This window comes from Lissotriton helveticus, chromosome 1_1, assembly GCF_964261635.1.
Source record: "Lissotriton helveticus chromosome 1_1, aLisHel1.1, whole genome shotgun sequence".
Lineage (NCBI taxonomy): Eukaryota > Metazoa > Chordata > Amphibia > Caudata > Salamandridae > Lissotriton > Lissotriton helveticus.
In genome coordinates this window covers 2,093,869,815-2,093,889,127 of record NC_136057.1, presented here as the reverse complement: position 1 = coordinate 2,093,889,127, position 19,313 = coordinate 2,093,869,815, and the positions used below count along the sequence as shown (strand labels likewise).

At 43.6% G+C, this 19,313-nt stretch overlaps 1 protein-coding gene and 1 pseudogene across 1 annotated transcript in view; one reads left to right on the top strand and one right to left on the bottom strand.

Annotated features, from left to right (window-relative positions):
• Window positions 1-19,313, top strand: part of SPATA1 (spermatogenesis associated 1) — a 451,261-nt gene that overhangs the window by 176,419 nt on the left and 255,529 nt on the right. The window contains exon 4 of the mRNA XM_078645859.1: window positions 8,619-8,672. Coding sequence (XP_078501985.1) covers window positions 8,619-8,672 — 54 coding nt within the window. The remainder of the gene's footprint in view (window positions 1-8,618; window positions 8,673-19,313) is intronic.
• On the bottom strand, window positions 11,067-17,379 carry LOC144819718 (zinc-regulated GTPase metalloprotein activator 1A pseudogene; annotated as a pseudogene).

Below are 19,313 nucleotides of genomic sequence, written 5' to 3'. Positions count from 1 at the left end.
TTGTTAGTTTTTATTAAAAAGGGAAAAAACGAAAAGGATGTCAATTCATATAGACCGATCAGTCTTCTTAATGCCGATTTTAAGATTCTTATGAAAATATGGGCACAGCGGTTTACACCAATTGCTCAGGCGTTAATTCATTCTGACCAGTCAGGTTTCGTTTCAGGAAGGTCCATGTCAACAAACACCGGGTTTTTAATTCAGGCGTTAGATTTTGTTTCGGTTAATAAGATTCCAACTTTAATTTCAATGGTTGATGCAGAAAAAGCTTTCGACCTGGTGAATTGGGAGGCACTCTTTATTGGTTTGTTAAAATTTGGGTTTCCAGACATGATAATAAGCATGTTAAAAAACATATATCAGAATGCGCAGGCAAAAGTGGTAGTTAACGCCAACTCGATAGGAGTGATTAATATCAACCGTGGCACCAGGCAAGGCTGTTCGATGTCCCCTATCTTGTTTACCTTTTTTATTGAGCCCTTGGCAATAAGAATACGCAGCAACCCAAATATCAAGCCACCTATAGAAGGAATGTCAAAAGTTAAATTATTCGCAGATGATATTATTTTATACCTTCATCCCGATAAATTTAATTTTGATAATGCTCTCCAAGAGTTTAATCAGTTTGAACAAATTGGTGGTTTACCAGATCACCCAGAATAAAACCGAGGTGCTAGTACTGAATTCGGACTGCAATTTTTTAACATCCTATTTAAGATCACAAGCACTGAATAACAAACCGATCAGATACCTAGGCATTTATGTCTCCAATCAATTCGATCAACTATATAGCTTGAACTATCTAGCAACTCGGAATAACATTAGAACTCTACTGGAAAGATGGACTTTACTGCCCTTAACTTTGATTGGCAGGGTCGAACTTATTAAAATGTCGATCCTTCCTTTGTTGGTTTTTCTTTTTTTAAATGTTCCACTAAAAATCAATTCGCGCTATTTTAGGGAAATTGACTCAATGGTCAGGGATTTTGTTTGGAATAAGAAAGTTGCAAGGGTGAAATTAAGCACACTACAGCTGGGAACTCCCCAAGGGGGCCTAGCGTTACCAAATATACGAACATACTACACGGCCGCAATTTTGGATCTTGCAGCTCGCTTATTGGCACCTAGTAGACAGCTTGACATGTTTTTTTATGAAAAAATGGTCCAAGAGGCAGGCTCGCAAGTTCCGATATTTTTTAAAACAGCAAAGTTACCAAAGAAGACCAGATATAAGACCATTAGAGATATAATAAAAAGATTACAGTCCGTTCTTAATCAGGAAATGGGGGGTGGTTTGCGCTATTTGAGAATAGAGAGAGAGCCTCGGTCTTCAAATCCACTCAAGTAAAATTCAAAAATGGATGGAGACAGGCTTTGGGGATTTGGGGTCCTTCTTTTTTTCAGGGAGGCTCATTACTTGGCAGGAGGTTCTGGCTAGGTCCGATAATAAACTAAAAACGGGGTTTTTGGAATTTTTTCAAATCATAAATTTTATACATAAATATAATGTGCCGGCAGGAGAAATGCCACTGGCTATTGCCCTATACAAAGTAAAATTAACAGGATTAGAGAATTGGTATAAATTCCTTAGGAAGGGGGAAGCTTCTCCTTTAGTCGACGGAATCCTGGCCAAAATATCCCTGGAAACCAACTGTTCCTTCTCGTGGCAGGAGTGGGAGCGGATCTCAGAAGTGGGTCGTAAGTCTCTCAGAGCGGCCAATTTTAAAAGAATGTCGTTCCTATCCTGTTGGCTGGCGTACCTCACTCCTAAAGCATTAAGCAAACGCTTTTTGGGAGTAGAAAACAAATGCTTTAGATGTCAGCTTCATGAGGGGGGTGATTGGTTGCACATTTTTTACACATGCCCAAAGCTGTTCGATTTTTGGTGTAAGATCTTTTCTTCAATCAGCAGGGCCATAAACAAAGTAATTGAACCCGAAGCCGAAATAGCCTTGTTTGGCATTTCAACAAAGAGAAGGGATTTGCTTAGTGCAGAAGTAACTTTCACTGCAATCTGCACTTTAGTCGCCCGTTCTCTAATCCTTCAAAACTGGAGGTCAGAGGAGGTACCATCTTATTTTAAATGGGTAAATAAAATGCGACGGACGAAAAGATTTGAAGAGGCGTATGCTAAAAGAGTAGGGTCAACGAGAAAATTTATGAATATTTGGAAATATTTTCCTATTCGTGCATCTACCACCACCTCATAGCATTTCACACGAGAATATACTAAGAACAAACAGGGTCTGAGGTATAGAAACGAATACTATTTACCGGAAAAAAAAAATAGCACTTTAATAAAAATTATACGGCACGATTGCACTTTAAACATTTTTAGCACTTATGCACTTGAGCACTTTAGCACTTTAGGTTAAAGGCTCAATTGGAGGAGAGTATTCCGTTTTTTGCACTAGCCGTGTGTCAATTATTGAAGCTGCTAAACTGTTTAAGTGTAACTGAAATTGAATGTTCTTGGTTCTTTGGTTTTAGCTGTGTTTCTTCTCATGCGCTTGATTTTATTCTGATTTTATTCTGATGATGTGTATAATAATCCCTGCTGAAGTATGTTTGTTAAATAGGTACTTTTTTGTATTTCTTGCACTGACCTCTGCTCAATAAAAAAAAATAAAAAAAAGTTTACAAACATTGCATTCTTCACAAGGGAAATGCCTTCTCACTGGAACCAAATGCTTATCAGGTTTCCTGGTTGAGACCAATTACCCAGTATGGACCAGCTTATTCTTCAAATCAGCTAACTGAAGGAAGGCAAAACATAGTCTCAGAATAGGGTTAGAGCCCACGTTTGCCAGTGTTTCTGAATTGTATTCCTTTTTTTGAGTAGACAATCAATCATACGGCAAAACCACTGTGAGAATCTGGCCTGGTATATGATGTCCACTAATGTAAGTGGGCACCTTGCACCCGTCCAGACAACCCTTATGGTGATTTAAGAAGTCTTAGACAACCTTAGAAAGCTATCCAAGTGGTAGCTGTGTTGAGTAGCCTTCAGGCATAGTCTTGAAGGAGTGTAAAGCAGCTTGTTTTACCAGAATGCAATCTTATAGTACAGATTAAATGAAAAGGAACTACATACAGTATTTATTAAAATATGTATTTAATATATAACTCTATCTAGTTCGTTACAGTATCTCCTACACGGAGATAGACACAACGCACACAATACTTTAGCAAAGAAATCACAAAAGATAGCACTAATACACAGTGGGCCCCAGGGGGTGACCAAACCATATACTAAGAAAGTGGTATAAAAACCACGACTCAAGTCAGAACAATGTCGAGATAATGTAGAATTGCTGGGGACCCACAGAACAACTCAAGTTAAGTAGATAGGAACCCCACAGAGAGCGTGTGCAGCGTGTGAACACGATCGCTTTCTCTGTACAATTCTATGTGCAAGTCGTGGTTGGAATTTTAAAGATTAAGGACCCTTCCCATTGGACCCTGAAGAAACCCCGTGGAAGACAGAAGGTTGGAGAGCAACCACACCTGTGGATACCATGGTACCCGTTACCTATCCCAGGGGAGCCGGGTGCATAGGTGTGAAATGGCGTCGGAAACCGCAGTCGAACCCAATGGAGGACTTCAGGAAAGTTCCGCTGCTGGAAGAAGAGAGAGTGTCCAGAGGAATACAAATGTGGATTCTGGAAGGAGAGTACCTGAAAGCAGAGGGGACAGTATCTATGTCACTCAGGGGTGACCAGGAGACTTGGAAGACGGATGCCCTTTGATATCGGGTGCTTCAGGTAAGATGACGGTGGCCTTAAATCTGCAGATCCGAGGACAAGGCAATGCTGAGGACAACCAGGAACCGGATACGAGCTGTCCAGTGCTCAGGGGTCGGTGTCCTGCGGGAGCACCAAAAAGCCTTGGCAAATACAACCGCGGCAGGAAATCATGTAGGTGCACAGTTGGAACCAGCAAGGTCCAGGCTTTGTCTTGTTCACACACTTCCTAGGATAAGCTAGTCGATCCAAACGTTCTTGTATGGCCAGAGACTGTTCCATGAAAGTACTTACCTCTGTACAGTTACAACAGTAATGGAAGAATTGGCCCACTGGGAGATTATCCCTTAGTGCTTGTTAATGAAATAAAGTATAGTGCAACAGCAAATGTCTATCCTTGGGCTTCTAATAGACAGATGTAACAAGACGGGAGCATTGTTACACCCATACATCAGATACATTAAAATACTCCCCACTTTGAACCAAAGTTCTTGTGGCACCAAGCAAGCGAAGCAAGTCATTGTGTGCCTCTCCAGAAGAGTTTGCTTGTCTATTCCATCCAAGCATCTAACCATTCATCCTTTCATCTTTCCATCCACCCGCTGATATCCACAATTTCACCTTTACTTTCTGTCATCCAGTCCTTCATTCAACATTCAGTTTGTCACCATTTCATCCGTCCGGCCATCCATATCCAAACCTATCCATCCATCTTCAAACCTATCCATCAAACCTATCGATCCATCTATCCAACCATCCACTCTTTCACTTATCCATCTCCTTTTCATTCATCAATTCATCCAACCATCCATCCATCCTTTCGCTCATCCATCCACACTTTCACTCCATCCATCCATGCTCCCTTTCACTTAACGATACATTCACCTATCCAACATTTCACTCGCCAATCCATCCATTCACTCATCATCCATCCTCTCATCAATCCCTTTACCCTTTCACTCATTCATTCTCCCTCTCAATCATCCATCCATCCACCCATCAATCCATCCATTCATTCATCCATCCACCCCCATCCATCCTATTGCTCATCCATCCATCCACCTTTCACTCTGTCCGTCACCCTTTCTTACATCATCAATGAATCCACCCTTTTACTTCATCCATCCATCCATTCATTCATCCATCCATTCTTTCATCACCTATTAATCCACCCTGTCACTCATCTATCCATTCACCTTTTTTCTCATCCATCCATTCTTCCTCTATTTCACTCACTCACTCACTCATCCATCCATCCATCCATTAACTCATTCACCCTCCCACCCTAACACCATAATTATGAAGTTTGTCTGCTGAGCTGCAGAGACAAAAAGCCCATCAATAACTCCACCCCCACTGTAGCTTCTAAAGCAGTGGGTTGACAATGCCTCTGATTAGGTCGAGCTTGGGCAGCACATGCGCCTGTCTGCGAGGCATGCTGTATTCAGATATGGAATTGAAGCTCCCCCACTCTCTGCCCGTATTTTTCATTGCCTTGTGTCATTGTCCTTTACAAATTGTGGCTTTTCATTGGCCAATAGGCTTAGTAGTACCTCCTTAGTACGGCCTGGCCTCATTTTGTAACCTCCCATGAGGACAACTAATATTACATGTGTTCTTACTCGGTAGGCTTTAATTACAGCCTCCGAGCACTATTTGTTTAAATGATTTTCTCCTCCAGGACACGGTCTCCCGCAAAAAAAAAGATATATTTTTTCATAGCAAGGCACGTCACGCTGATACAGTGGCAGCCATGCCTTTAGTTTGTTGTTTCAAGTGCCGAATGTGGGTGCATGTTTTTTTTACTATTTGTTCACTTTTTTTTGTTGACAAGCACCCCGTGCTGCGCTTTTATGTTAATGGTGGGCGTACCCATTTCTTTAGATGCAGCTTGTCTAAAGGAAGGTGTGCGGCCACTTCTAAAGTGAAACCATGGCATGGGGCGCTTTTACAAAAAAAAGCATTTATTTGTCAACTTGACAAAAAAATACTTTTTTAGGAAAAGCACGCCATACCACGCATTCACTTTAATAGCAGCCGCTACTCCTTCTTTAGACGAGCCATATCTAAAGAAAGCAGTGCAGCCGCCATTAAAGTGAAAGCGTGGAATGGGGCGCTTTTACATAAAAAAGCATTTGCAATGCAATAGGTCTCGCAACTGCGAGAGTTTAAGCTATTGGCATTGTCAATGACAATGCCTTTTATTTATTTGTTTTAAAAACAACACATAAATAAAAGGCATTATCATTTACAATGCCAATAGCTCAAACGTTCGTAAATGCGAGACCTATTGCATTGCAAATGCTTGGTCTGGCTTGCATTTTGAGTCCTGAATAAAACCTTTGAAAATCCTGCTCCAGTAAAAAAAAAAAAAAAAGTTCTGTATACAATGTATCTATGTAATAAAGAATGTATTGCATGATGATTCAGAGTACTTTTGAGATGTAAATTGTTTTATCAATCATCGCTTTGCATTCACCCCATAGAAGGCAGAATTATTCTCTAAACTGCATATAACATGAGGTGAGAGAGAAATACTCCTGTGGGTAGAGGTGTAGCCTAGTTGGGGTAAATTTTGACAAATTAGTGACAATAGCGCATGCAACCAAAATAATGAGCACAATTGGAAAGAACGATGTCATCTACATACATTTACTACTTAGGAGATAGACGTTTTACAGCTGACTAACAAAGGCATGTTATTGTACATAAGAGTACCCCTGTAGTACTACTTTTAAATCCTTTCGAGAATTGGCCCCTTTATTTTTAAATCAGTTAACCATTGTACATTATCACTTCTTATTTCATATGACTTTGTGTCACCTCTACATTCTTTGTCACTTTTGTATAAGTGGATATTTTTAGTTTCTAATTCTTTCCAAGAACTCCTTACATCAATGAGAATTATGGTCCGCCTTTTTTAAGAGCATGATAGTGCCACATTCCCACACCACCTTACACATCAAATGCTGAGCTATAGCTCATGCACACTTAGGCACCTTGTTAGCCTATCAGTCTTAGGGTGGTCTGCCCCCAAATCTTTTGCCTTCACTCCTGTTTTGCTGAGTTCGCTTTTTTTGGCCTTAAGTCGCTGCACATTTTACTGCTGCTAAGCAGAGCTAAAGTTTCCTGTTCTCTCTCCTTTAAACATGGTACCAGTGTCAGATCCTCCGCTATGGCAGAGGAGCGTCACCCCCCCTGCTTTAAAGCAGTGCAAAGAAGAAGCCTAAAATGATAATAACTTGAAGTTATTATCATTTTATGCTTCGAGTCGTGTTCTGCTGCTTTGTGGGCCGGTGGGTGGGCAGGGCTGCTCTGCTCGCGGAGCACGGCAGGGAGGAGTGGTTTGCCCACTCCTAAGTGCGCAATGACTGTTTGGTCGGCCCTTGAGGGCCGCCCAAAGCAGTCATGCACACTTTTCCCATTCTCCATGCAGGCGGCATTACAGCCTGCATGGAGAACAAGCCCAGGATCCCATTCCCTGGTTGGGTGTCTAACCAGGACGCTTAAAACCAATCACAGTGATGCAATGCAGAGTTGTGATTGGTTAGTGGGGTCTGGCTGTGCTTCCGTCCGGTGAAGAGTAGCAGCAAAGACATGGGACCTTGCGTAACAGTAAACTGATTTTATTTTTCAACATTTAAAAAAAAATAAAAAAGTGAGCGACCTGCCACCCACGTGCAATACCAGCTGCGTCTGCATGGTACAGCTGGCTTACACCCAACTGGTACATTTAATTTACTTGTAAGTCACTAGTAAAGTGGTACAACCTGTACCCAAGGCCTGTATATTAAATTGTACTAGTGGGCCTGCAACACTTATTGTGCCACCCACTTCATTAACCCTTTAAACATATCTCAGGCTTGCCTTTGAAGACTGTGAGTGCAGTTTTAAACTGCCAATGCCGTATTGACGACATAAAGAATACATATTTTTCTGCACGAGGTTTCCATGGAAAATAAAATGACAGTGACATTTAATGATTATGAGCTTAATTCACAGAGCTACCCTTAAAAAAAGTGCATTTGTTCAGTCACTTATTCTCAAACATAATTTACCTGTGAGGAAATCGACTTTCACCACCCATATCTTACCCCCACAACGAGGTTGCACTTCTGGCATTTCAGCAGATTACATGAAATTTCTCATTCAGAGATGGAACCCACCAGCAAGGAGCCCTGTTTACAGTTCCATGTGGAAATCACTTGATAGGACCAGGCGCCTGGAGAGGAAGGACCAGTGCTGCCAGGGGACAGAAGTATCGCATCAGCATTATTGCAGAGCTTGTATTTCACTCTTCATGAAATGCGATAGCTCTGGAGTTCAGGTTTACCCGAGGTGTGACCTGCTGACATTCACCAGGAAGAAATTGTTGGGGTGCAGTAATAGTCAGACATCGCAGAATTCCGATCCCTGAAAAAACAAGGTTTGCTCAAGGACCAGAATGTAATAACCCCCTTGAAATCAAGGCCCACAAGGGGGGAGATGTTTACCTATGACAGCGCTTTACAGCATGTTTTCCCCATCGAAACACAATATGGAATGGTTCAAAACAAAGGAAAACAAAGCAGCAGTGTATGACTTTCACTTCATTGCCTGGTTACCGTGAGTTGTATGGCAAATGGTCACGTTCTTAAATTACACGTCCTTTAACTTTAGTGAGCAGACTTTATCCTTGTGCTATTACCTCTAATAGCCGGCATCAAGTTTCCAAAGAAACACTTTGCTAAGCCCAGTGTACTTAATGATAGGCTAGACCACAGCCTGCTATAACATTTCCTGCTATGGGGTTCTGAACCCTTCAAATGTGTATATTTGTGCACCGACGTCTATGAATATATTATTTAATACTGACCCTGTCATTGTTTTCCTTAGGTGAAAAGAAAGCAAGAGAAAGAATTGAAACTGAAGTCATTTGCTCCTCCATATGTAAGTATTATATGTGTCATTTTAGTGCATAATAGGGTTCTGTCACGCTCAAACATGTCCGGAGGGTTCAAACACACTTCTGGACAATTTAAAAGGAAAATAGCATTAAAATGTGATGGGGCCATGATTTAACTACAGCAAAATAGCATCGGAAAACGTTTGTTTTAAAAATGATTATAATTCTTTATGTAGTCTTTCACTTGATGTGCTTTTAAAAGGGGTGCGGCATGTTTAGAGCTTTGTATTATCCTCCCTGTGATGTGTATTCATTAAAACCACCACACAACTCCACTTTCCTCACCAGCAGTAACAAGTAACAAGCATTGGCATAGCCAATAGGTCTCGCCTTTGGGACCGTGTAAGTATACATGGACATGTCTTTTCCAGAGTATCTTACTTTTAGCACCTCTGCCTTAAATTAAAAATGCGAAGCAAAATGCTTAGGCAAGTTTCAGAACGTTTTTCATCAATACCTGCACCTGTGCCGTTTTTAGAATTCGGAGGAGATATGTCAGTGTGTTATTTCTACCCATTACCTTCCCAACCCAGACAGCAGCTCTTTAACCATAGATATTTCTAAACACACTAGTGCCCCCCCTTCCCCATGCTCCCATCATTTACTCAGGCAATGTAAGAGTAATAGTTATTTTGCTGTCCACAGCCCAGCCTAGTGGAATGCGCTTTCACCTTAGGCTGAAGTGCACTTACGAAGAAAAAATATATACATTTTCTCCTCCAACAATTTCAATGGATCAGAATAGTAGAAATGTCTATCTGCAGAAAGCCTAGGCACTAAGAAACATGTTAATCACCATGACATAAGAACTTCATTACAGGGCACATCTTTTGCTTTTACCCCTGGAGACGGTATTTATTTTCAGTGAATTGGGAGTGATCACACTTTTCAGGGGAGGTATTAAGGGCCTCATTTATGAGAAGTGACGCATCGCTGCGTGAAAGCAGCCATGCTTCACTTCTCAGTGCGCCCTCCTTGCGACATGATTGATGCGTCATCTTTACTGTATGATGCATCATGTCGCAAGGAGTTACTGATACGTCAGTATTTCTGACGTATCTGTATGCCGCAAAAGTGACGCATTGCTGGAGTGTATCACAAAAGTGATGTAACTCCAGCAATGTGTCCTTTCACATGGGGCAGCCCCATGTGAAAGGGCTTGCATCAGTCTTATTCCTGCTGTGAGGCAGGCGTAAGATTTTGACGCATTTGAGTCCTAGAAGTGGCGCAGTGAAATCTGGTAGATTTCACTGCGTCACTTCTATGACCCTTTCTTGCGTGGGAACACCCCCCCTGCATACATTATACCTGGCGCAGGTATAATGTAGCGCAGAGGTTTACAAAGTGACGTATCTACCTAGATGCGTCACTTTGTAAATATGGCGCAACAAGGCAAATTTTTTACACTGCTGGTGCGTCACAAAAAGTGACGCACCAGTGGTGCAAAAGTGACGCAAGGGCTCATAAATGAGCCCCTAAGTACCCTGGTGAATGTGTATTGGAAAGCGATCAAATACCCACCCAGCTTACAATTGCCTGCCATGACGTGGTGAGCTGCAATGTGGATGTCAGCTTAGCACTGCTTATTGTGCCCATGCACATCCCAAACGATCATTGAGGAAAAAGTGCATCTGTTCCACAAGTTTGGCAGAACACGTGGATAGCAATTTAAGCCTGTATATACTCTCAGTATTTGCATACCAGGGCTTCCTTTCATTAAAAGGGAGAGTGTGTCAGCACTTCTCTGTGGGGTGAATACTTTCATTAGGAGAGCACTGGCTCCAAGGAACTGCAGCTACTCTGGAATAGTCTGTTTATTTCACGCCTTCACATGACTAATATATGGTCTATCCAAAACAGCATCAACATATAGTGTACATTACAGGCGGTTATAAAACCACAACAGGGGGCGCATTGACTGCATTGTTTTTCTGAGACTGCATGATTTCCTATGAAGCAGGATTGTTTTTGCCGATTCTCCTTGTGTCTACTAGGCAGTTAAATAACTTTATTAGACAAAATTAAAATCAAGACAAGTGGAGTAATGTTTACGTAGTGAGATTTAAGACTGGTTGTCTACTTTCGTGACACTAGTCTTTGATTTTACTTTCTCAATTAACCTTACATATAGAACTTCATGTTACATCCCGTAAGTTGTCACTCTCTACAACTCGTTTAATTGTAATACTTGTACAACATTGCTTGTGATGTAATTGGAAGAAAGACTGCAAAATATGGACGTCTTTATTGAAACAACCACTACTGGAGAAACATATTTGCCTTTAATGGCAATGTTTTAAAAAGTTCTAGTTACAGTCAGGCTGGTGGCAATGTAGATATTTACAGTAAACTCAAACTTTTAACTTTATCCATGTACATCAACTGTTTTCTTCAGACACTGAACTGGTAAAGAGTTGCTTAAGGATGTCCTTATCCAAATTTCTACCTATGAAGACCATTTGATTTGTTCTTTCATCATCCTTCTCCCAGTTCACCAATGTCTCCTCGAGGTCGTAAAGCTCATGTACACCTTGGACTATTACTTGCTGCGTCTTGCCCTTCAAACACACTAGCCCTTTTAATCGTATGACTTCCATGAGGTTACCTGTCATGTCTCTCGTGTTCTTTTCCCACAGAAGGTTCTGAATGGTATATTGAGGTGTTCTTCGCTGATGCTTCCTGGAACCTCAAACGTGACTGTGACAATGGTCAGGTCTAAGTGCGGACGAGTGGTCTCCAACAGCCGATGTTTTTCCTGTAAACTTGTGCTTGATAACTTGTCGAACGAATGTAGATCCAGTACATCCGAGAGGTCCACCCTCGACCTCTGCGTCTTCAGGAGCTTGACTCACCCGTTGATTGACCTGACAGCGACTTTCAACGAGTCCAGTTCTTCCTGCAGCACCAGGTCTGTTTTATTGATGAGGAGGAGGTCGGTCAGGGCCACATGCCTGGCCGCCTCGTTGATCAGGCCTTCGCCCTTCTCCTCGGTCAGCTGCCGCAGCCCATACTTGCCGTCCACGACGGACACAATGCCATCCAGGTACAGCTCGCTGCCCAGCTCGGCATCCACCCAGAAGACGAAGGCCAGGCCGGTGGTCTCCAGCAGGATGTAGTCGAAGCGGCCCTTCTTGCACATGAGGTTCTCGATGGCCTGAACGCCGCTGTACTGGACGGAACAGCAGAGGCAACCGCTGCGCAGCTCCAGCCAGTCCTCGTACAGCTCCCCGGCCTGGCTGATGGCCAGCGCCTTCTCCAGCGCGCTGCCCTCGCTGAACCCGTTAAGGATGAGGGCGATGCGCTTGTGGTGCTGCTCCGTCAGTATGTGCTGCAGCAGCGTGCTCTTGCCCGCATCCAGGTAGCCCGTGATGATGGTGACAGGGATCCTAGCACCTTGAGGTGGCGCCTCTGGTATGGGGATGAGCTTGGGGCAGTCCTCCTCGTCCTCCGTGCTGGAGTCGGCCAATGGAGCTGCTGCAGGGAGGGTCCTGGACTATAGACCCGGTGTCCACCTGCCCCCACTATCCTCCGACCCCCTCAAACTACCCTCACACTACGCCCGGTGTTTACTTTAGCCCCACGCGGAGGCACAAGCACCTGTCACCTTCGACCAGAAGTAATCACCTGCATGACGCACCGGGATACGGCGTGACGCACCGTCACTTGAGGGTGCGCTGTTGCTTAGCTATATTCTTCTAACTGGAACTAACAAGCATTGGCCGCGCAGCAGTACAGCCGTGCGGCAGTGAAAGTGGCAGCAGGGGGAGGGGGCATGAGCGTTTCCCTTTCGGGAGCGAGTGGCCATACGGTGCCATCATATGGCGCCGTGCAATCCCGAAAGTAAATCGCCAAGATGTGCACACGTTGCATTACAACCAATGCAACGCTTGCACGTTTTGGCCCCCAAAGCTGTGGCGATGGCTACAGGTCTCTGTCCTATGCAACGCGACCTAAAAAGAATACAGAGCAAGATGGTGAATTTAAGGATATGGGGTGCACGATCTGTTAAAAAGAAAGAAATATGACCAGAAAAATAAAACTTGAGCAGGGGGAAAAGGAGGTGGGTTGCATCACAGTCTGCCACCAGAACAAATCGCAGCATAGTTTATGGGTCACTCACAGCCTACCTCTCTGACTATAGCATGCATCCATTTTCCTTGCTTGACCAAACAAGCGTTTGCAATGCAATCGGTCTCGCCTTTGGGACCTTATATGTATATAGCTATGCAGCACATTAGCCTGGGTGCTGAAACATCTACTGTTCTTTAACATGGAGGGAAAGTAAGCACCACACTGCGTTACACGCCAGGTATGGGAACACATGGAGAGAAATATTGCCTTTCAGTGGGAAATGGTATAGTCCAAAGCTCTGATTTTAATATAAAATCAGGGCCTTCGGTGGCCATATCACTGAAAATACAAGATTTGAAAACAATATTATTGTCTACGGGTGCTCTTGGAAGACAATTTCTATGGACTGGCATCTAGAGAATGCTAAAGTGATTCTGGTATTTTACTGACCTCTGCTGGTAGTTTTCTATCAAGAAAGTTAAATAGAGGCAGTTGACAGAAAAAATTAAAAAAAATAGTCCGTCAGCAGAAAGTAATTCTGGTATTTTACTGTCCTCTGCTGGTCGTTTTCTATCAAGACAGTTAAATAAAAGTTCCTAAACTGGAGCAGACAAGTCCTAGGGCTGATCTCCAGAGCCCACAAAAGTACATACACATATAAGTATATAATAATAAGTGTATACTAAAGTATATACAATGGTCTTGAATTCTCGACCTAAAAAGGACGTCAAAATGGCAGCAGAGGGAATGAAAAAAGTATGCAGCGTGGAGAGGGGAAATAAAGGGGAGCCATCCTGGGTGTGAGAGTCCTGTGAGAAACGCTTCTGTGATATGTCCCTGCAGGGAAGTTGCTAACATTGTGTGTGCAACAGTGGACTTCTCTGCAGGGAAGCCACTTATATCTCTTGTGAAAGAGCACTGAAGAATAGAACTAACAAAATATAATAAAGGAATTTCATCTTTACTAAGCTGCTGTCTTAGATTGTAGTGCCCTGACAGGGATATAGTGTTCAGTGCACTTAATCAGATCTGACAGAATATGGAGTGAGCCATTAAGAGCACTTTCAGTCATCTAGTTACTTGCCAATAATCTTCATTTCTCTGAGTTATACACTTACTCATCACACCCCTTACTTACCCTTTGAGGTGTGTCTGCAACCTGGAGGCAAGCACCCTACTCGGCTAACCCCCCCACCCCCCACACACACAGGCACACACATACATACTATGTGAAATAATGGGCCATTTGTATCATTAGGGAATGTTCTTGTCGAGTCAACTGTGCCCTGAAGTCACTTGTTTTATGAGGCAGCTATTCTGGTCCTTAGTAAACAAATACAGCAGTAATATATAATCGACGAGCAAGTTTGTTCCAACAAGGACTTGCTGAGCCTGTCGTGGCTGTATTAGCAAACAATAATTAACAAGCCTCACAAACTAGTGCTGTTCCAGTTTATTGTACGATGAAAGAACAATCTGCTGAAAGCTAAGGCATGGAGTAGATGTTCCACTGAATCTACGATAAAAGAAAGACTTTTACAGGTTCAAATGCAAACTAAAAAATATACTGTTCGGAGTCTCTCCTGGCAAGACAAGGGCTCACAGAGAATTTAGTAGCATTGAATGCTTTAGAAGAAATTAAGAACAAGGATAATAGTATGGATAATATTACTAATATTAATAATAATAAATTCTCTCTCGGAGATACTAATGATAATGTACCGGTATCTTTCAAAAGTAACCTGCCCCTCAGCAGCTGCCATTGCGTCCCCCCTGTCATTGTCAGTTTCACCCTATCCGCACCTTAGCACGTGGTGCCTTTGCAGACTAATTATGCACGCGTGCCAAAAACAGCATTGTGATGATGCGGAGACCGCTTCATTGCAGGCCTACAAAGCACAGAGTCTCAAATATTCACATAGAGAAGGAGAAACGGGGACAGGCTTGCTGCAAGGCCCATGCTCATGACAGGCTGCAACTGACCCCACTGGGGGAGAGTGGAAGGGGACGTAGAGAAAGCCAAAAACATCCAACAGAGCTCATTTTAATTCATGCTCAGCACAAGCACTGTTCTTCTGGATAGCCACAGCCGAACGAAAATCCTATCTGCAAATAATCTAGTTATTAGGATTGCAATGTGAAGTAAATGTGAATGTGCAATAAAGATTTATTATTAATATACTATCTGCAAATACCTAAATATTTCCAAAATGGCACTGAACCCCTGCCTCACAATGTAACAATTAAGACTGTCTGTGTGAGAAGGGAAAGAAATAACATAACTAGAGTTTAAATACACAGCGGAAAACTGGCCACTAATATGCAGAAAAGTGGATATGTTTATGCTGATAAGTTGGGTTAAGCAATGTCTTAGTTTATACTGTGCCCTGTGCCACTTCCCTGGTCACACAGAGTTGATATAATTGCAACCGGGGCCAGTTCTAGGCTTTCTGCAGCTCTGGACAGCAAGGGGAAATTGAGAGTCCCAACTAATTTGCATATGGCCTACCATCACAGGAACCGTCATCACAGGAACTGACATCACATGAACTGACATCACATGGCACATTATCCTCTTTGACTTCATTGAAGTGACTTCTCTGGAAAAGTAATCAATAAAATAGATAAACCTGTCTACAAATAAATCTCCTGGAAGGGCACATATCCTAATACTCTGCTAAAATATTGCTACAAACAAGAGTGTGAGCTCACCAAATGTGATCAATATTTGCACTTTTTGAAAACAGTGCAAGTCAGAGGACAGCTGTTTGATTCGCCCAAATTGTGAAAACATAGTATAACCCTTTGAACGGACTCATGCCTTCAGGCATTATGCTCTAAAACATACTTCTTTTGGTCTAATGTGGGGCCATGTGCGAGGCTTGAGGCTTGGCTAAGGTTTAGCATGCGTGTGGTGTACTCCACTGTAGAATACGTCTTTGCTGGAGTAAATGCATGTGAATGAATGAATGAACCAAATCTTATAGAGCGCAAACTTAGCCCCATGGGCGTCAAGGCGCCTAAGTCAAATAAATCAGCGAAAATCCCCCATTCTACAGCCTTCTCTCATTGATATGCCCTCTTAAAAAGGCAGGTTTTAAGAGCCTTTTTAAATGTCTCAATTGTGGGAAGGGTTTTTATTAGGATAGGGATAGAATTCCAAAGCTTCGGAGCAGCCACGGAGAAGGCTCTGGCTCCCCATCTAACTAGTTTAGCACGAGGAACAACCAGTTGACAGAGTCCCGAAGAACGAAGATCTCGTATGGGGACATAGCGCGTGAGAAGGGAGCCGATGGCGCTCAAAGGGCCTTCCGTCAGGGCTCTGTAGACCAAACACAGAATCTTGAAAGAAATTCTTTGGTGAACAGGGAGCCAATGAAGTTCTTTCCTGGCTGCAGTGGCAGAGGAGGATTTAGGAAGGGCCAGGACAAACCGAGCTGCAGCATTCTGCACTATCTGCAGTCGGCGAACAAGACTTTTATTGGCTTCAATATACAGGGAATTACAGTAGTCTAATCTAGATCCTACCAAAGCAACTGCAACCTGTTTACGAGCCTGGGGGGAAAGATACCCACGGATTTTATTGAGTATCCTAATCACACCCCAGCAGGTAGCCACGGTCCTGTTGACTTGAAAGGTCATAGAGAGCGAGGTATCGAATATTACACCCACATTTCTGGCAGAATGGGAAGGAGTGGGGCAGATGCCAAGAGAAGGTGGCCACCACTCATCAGACCAAGCATCTTGGTTCTTCCCAAAAATCAACACCTCCGTCTTTTCGCCGTTCAGTTTCAGGGAATTTATAGTCATCCAGTCTGCCACATACTGCATGCATACCCTGAAACTGGCAGCAGATGACCTGACGGAGGAGTGAGCCAGTGACACCATTATCTGGGTGTCGTCTGCATAGGACACCACCTCCATCCCCTGCGATCTTACTAGTCTTGCAAGGGGAGCCACGTAGATGTTGAACAGGGTCGGACTTAAGGCCGACCCTTGTGGCACCCCACACTGCAAAGACTTGGCAGGGGAGAGGTGGTTCCCAAGCATCACTCTCTGCTCTCTTTCCAACAGGAAGGAGTTGAGGAGACTCAAGGCCGACCCCGCGACACCAGCCTCCCTAAGCCGAGATGTCAGAATGGCCGGGGAGAGGGTGTCGAACGCGGCCGTGAGGTCCAACAAAACCAAGACCATGTATTCTTTACTTCTTCCAGATCATTTGAAGCCTTGCCATGATGCTTGGTTCCCAGGCTTTGATCGGCCTTTGCCCGTAAACCTATAATTCAGCTCCTGGTTCACTCTGCACACTTGTCTTCTGCTGTTTATATATGGCGTCCTGAAGCTGAAAATGTTCGTTTTGGAACAACAAGCAGCGCCTGGGGGTGCAAGACGCCAGCCATGCAACACAGACTGAGGCAGACCTGCCTGCTATGGTCTACTTCTACTTGAAGAGGTGCTGGGACGATCTGCGAGCCCGCCAGTGGGGCGCGGATGGACCTGGACAACACACTTTGGGAATTGGGAAAACTCTTCATCTGGCGGGCTGTCCTTTCAGGTTGAGAGAGGAAGAAGTTGGGACAGTGTCAGTGACTTACCAAGCTTCGTGGTACTGCTGTACATAACTGCTCTTCTGATCTAAATTTACTTAGACTGGCAACACCACAATCAACTAAAGCCGTCACGAAGAGCCTAATCCATATTTGAGTTCAGCAGCACCCGCCTGCCAGAGAGACACCCACATGCAAGGCACTGAGATAGAGTACAGACAGGCACTGTCCACCAGGCTAGCGTGAGAGCTCTTACCGAAGGGTAGGATGGGTGGAGCATGCAGGCATGAGACAGACAAACGAGTTGGAATTAGTATTCTCACGCTCATTCATGGAAGACATTGAGGCGGAACTTCCTTTTTGCCCTTGAACCCAGCCTCCTCTTCTCTAAATCAAGCAGGCGAGGTCTCCGCAGTGAGTGGTTTACCCATTGTGATATCTTATGTCTGACTGTCCAGGCACATACCACATGCCCAACACAGGAAACTGCCATTTCCTGTGTTGGACGTGTCCTCTTTTTAGCTCTAAGCTTATCTGCCAAACCACAAATCCGCCACATTCTTTCCCTTAACCATCAATACTGGTAAAATAGCCCTTTGTGCAATACTCCTGCTGCAGAAATCTGTAATCTGCAAAGTTAGTATTTAGGGGCTCGTTTATGAGATTGTGACCCAGTGCAGCGCAGCAAGTCACTTTACTGCGCTGCGTGACAGGAGAAGGACAGGAATGTGTCGTATTTAAGGCAATACAGCGCATTTCTTTCTTTTCCCTTGTGCTAGATCCCTTATTGCAGCCTAGCGCCAATGCAGGCACTCTTGATCTATGGTGTAAGATTGCCTGGGTTGCATGCAGGATTGTTTTTGTGCAGGAAAGAGCAACTTCCTGCACAAAAATAATCCTGGGAGGCACATTCCTGGGAAGGTGTAAGATTTTGCCACATTCCCAGGTTTGCAAGTTTTTAAATCTGATGTTGCGTCAGAATACATGGGAATGCATGGGATCACCCATGCAACGCCGATGAAACTCCTTCCCAGAGTAGAGTAACGCAAGGCAGCGTTTTGTGCTGCGTTGCGTTACTCCAGGATTTTGAAGTCGCTCAGAGCCACACAAAGTGGCTTTGTGTGGCCTAGAAAATCTGACTTAGAGGTTTGCATCACACAAGCTTCTCATAAATATGACCCTCACTCTTTAAAGGTTGACATGATGAGGGCTATGCGAAGGATTCAATAATTGAACTTTCCCATATGATAAGCTGCCTTTAAAGTGCACTACTGCTGGGCTCTTCAGGTCATTTAGGATCTGGACAGTTAATCAATAAACAATACATAGAAAGGCCTTTGCAAATTAGAAATATAGGAATACACACCCATAGAGTTACTTTTCAGTCTAGGTTCCTGTGTATTACCTTTCTGTTTCATTGGAGACCAGGAAGAGTAACTGGTGCTAGAAATTATGAAATATGATCAAAGACTGCGGCTCAACTTCTAAAGGGGCGTGATAACAGGCTGGGGTGTTACAGTGGAGAAGATTAGGCCATTGCTTTCTTTCACTGAAGTGCATGACTGCCCCCGCTAAGAGTATAGCACCAGCTGTGCTGCTGCAGAGTGAGTGCCGCAGAGGAGCAACGCGTTCGTTTGTTTCTGTGCCACAAGTTTTATATTTCACTCCAAGGACTCCATAGTTTTACAATAACACAATTTTTAGGTCTCACCTATGAAACAGTTCTTCTCTTCCTGTAAGCAAAAGCTTAGTGTGAACACGGTGCTTTAAGTGAGTCTCTACAAAGGGTATGGCCTAAGTAATTGAGCGCATGGCTTCAAACATGTAAACTACAATCATGTGCTCTACACAGCATGCTCCCTCACCACCATTTTTGCACTTCACACCATTTTTGCGCTTCCTTGTAGGTTTTCTGCTATTGCATTCAGCCACATCAGACAACAAACATATGCCTAAAAAAACAGACCTATTGGCTTTGTGATTACTTGTTAGCCATTTGATATAAAT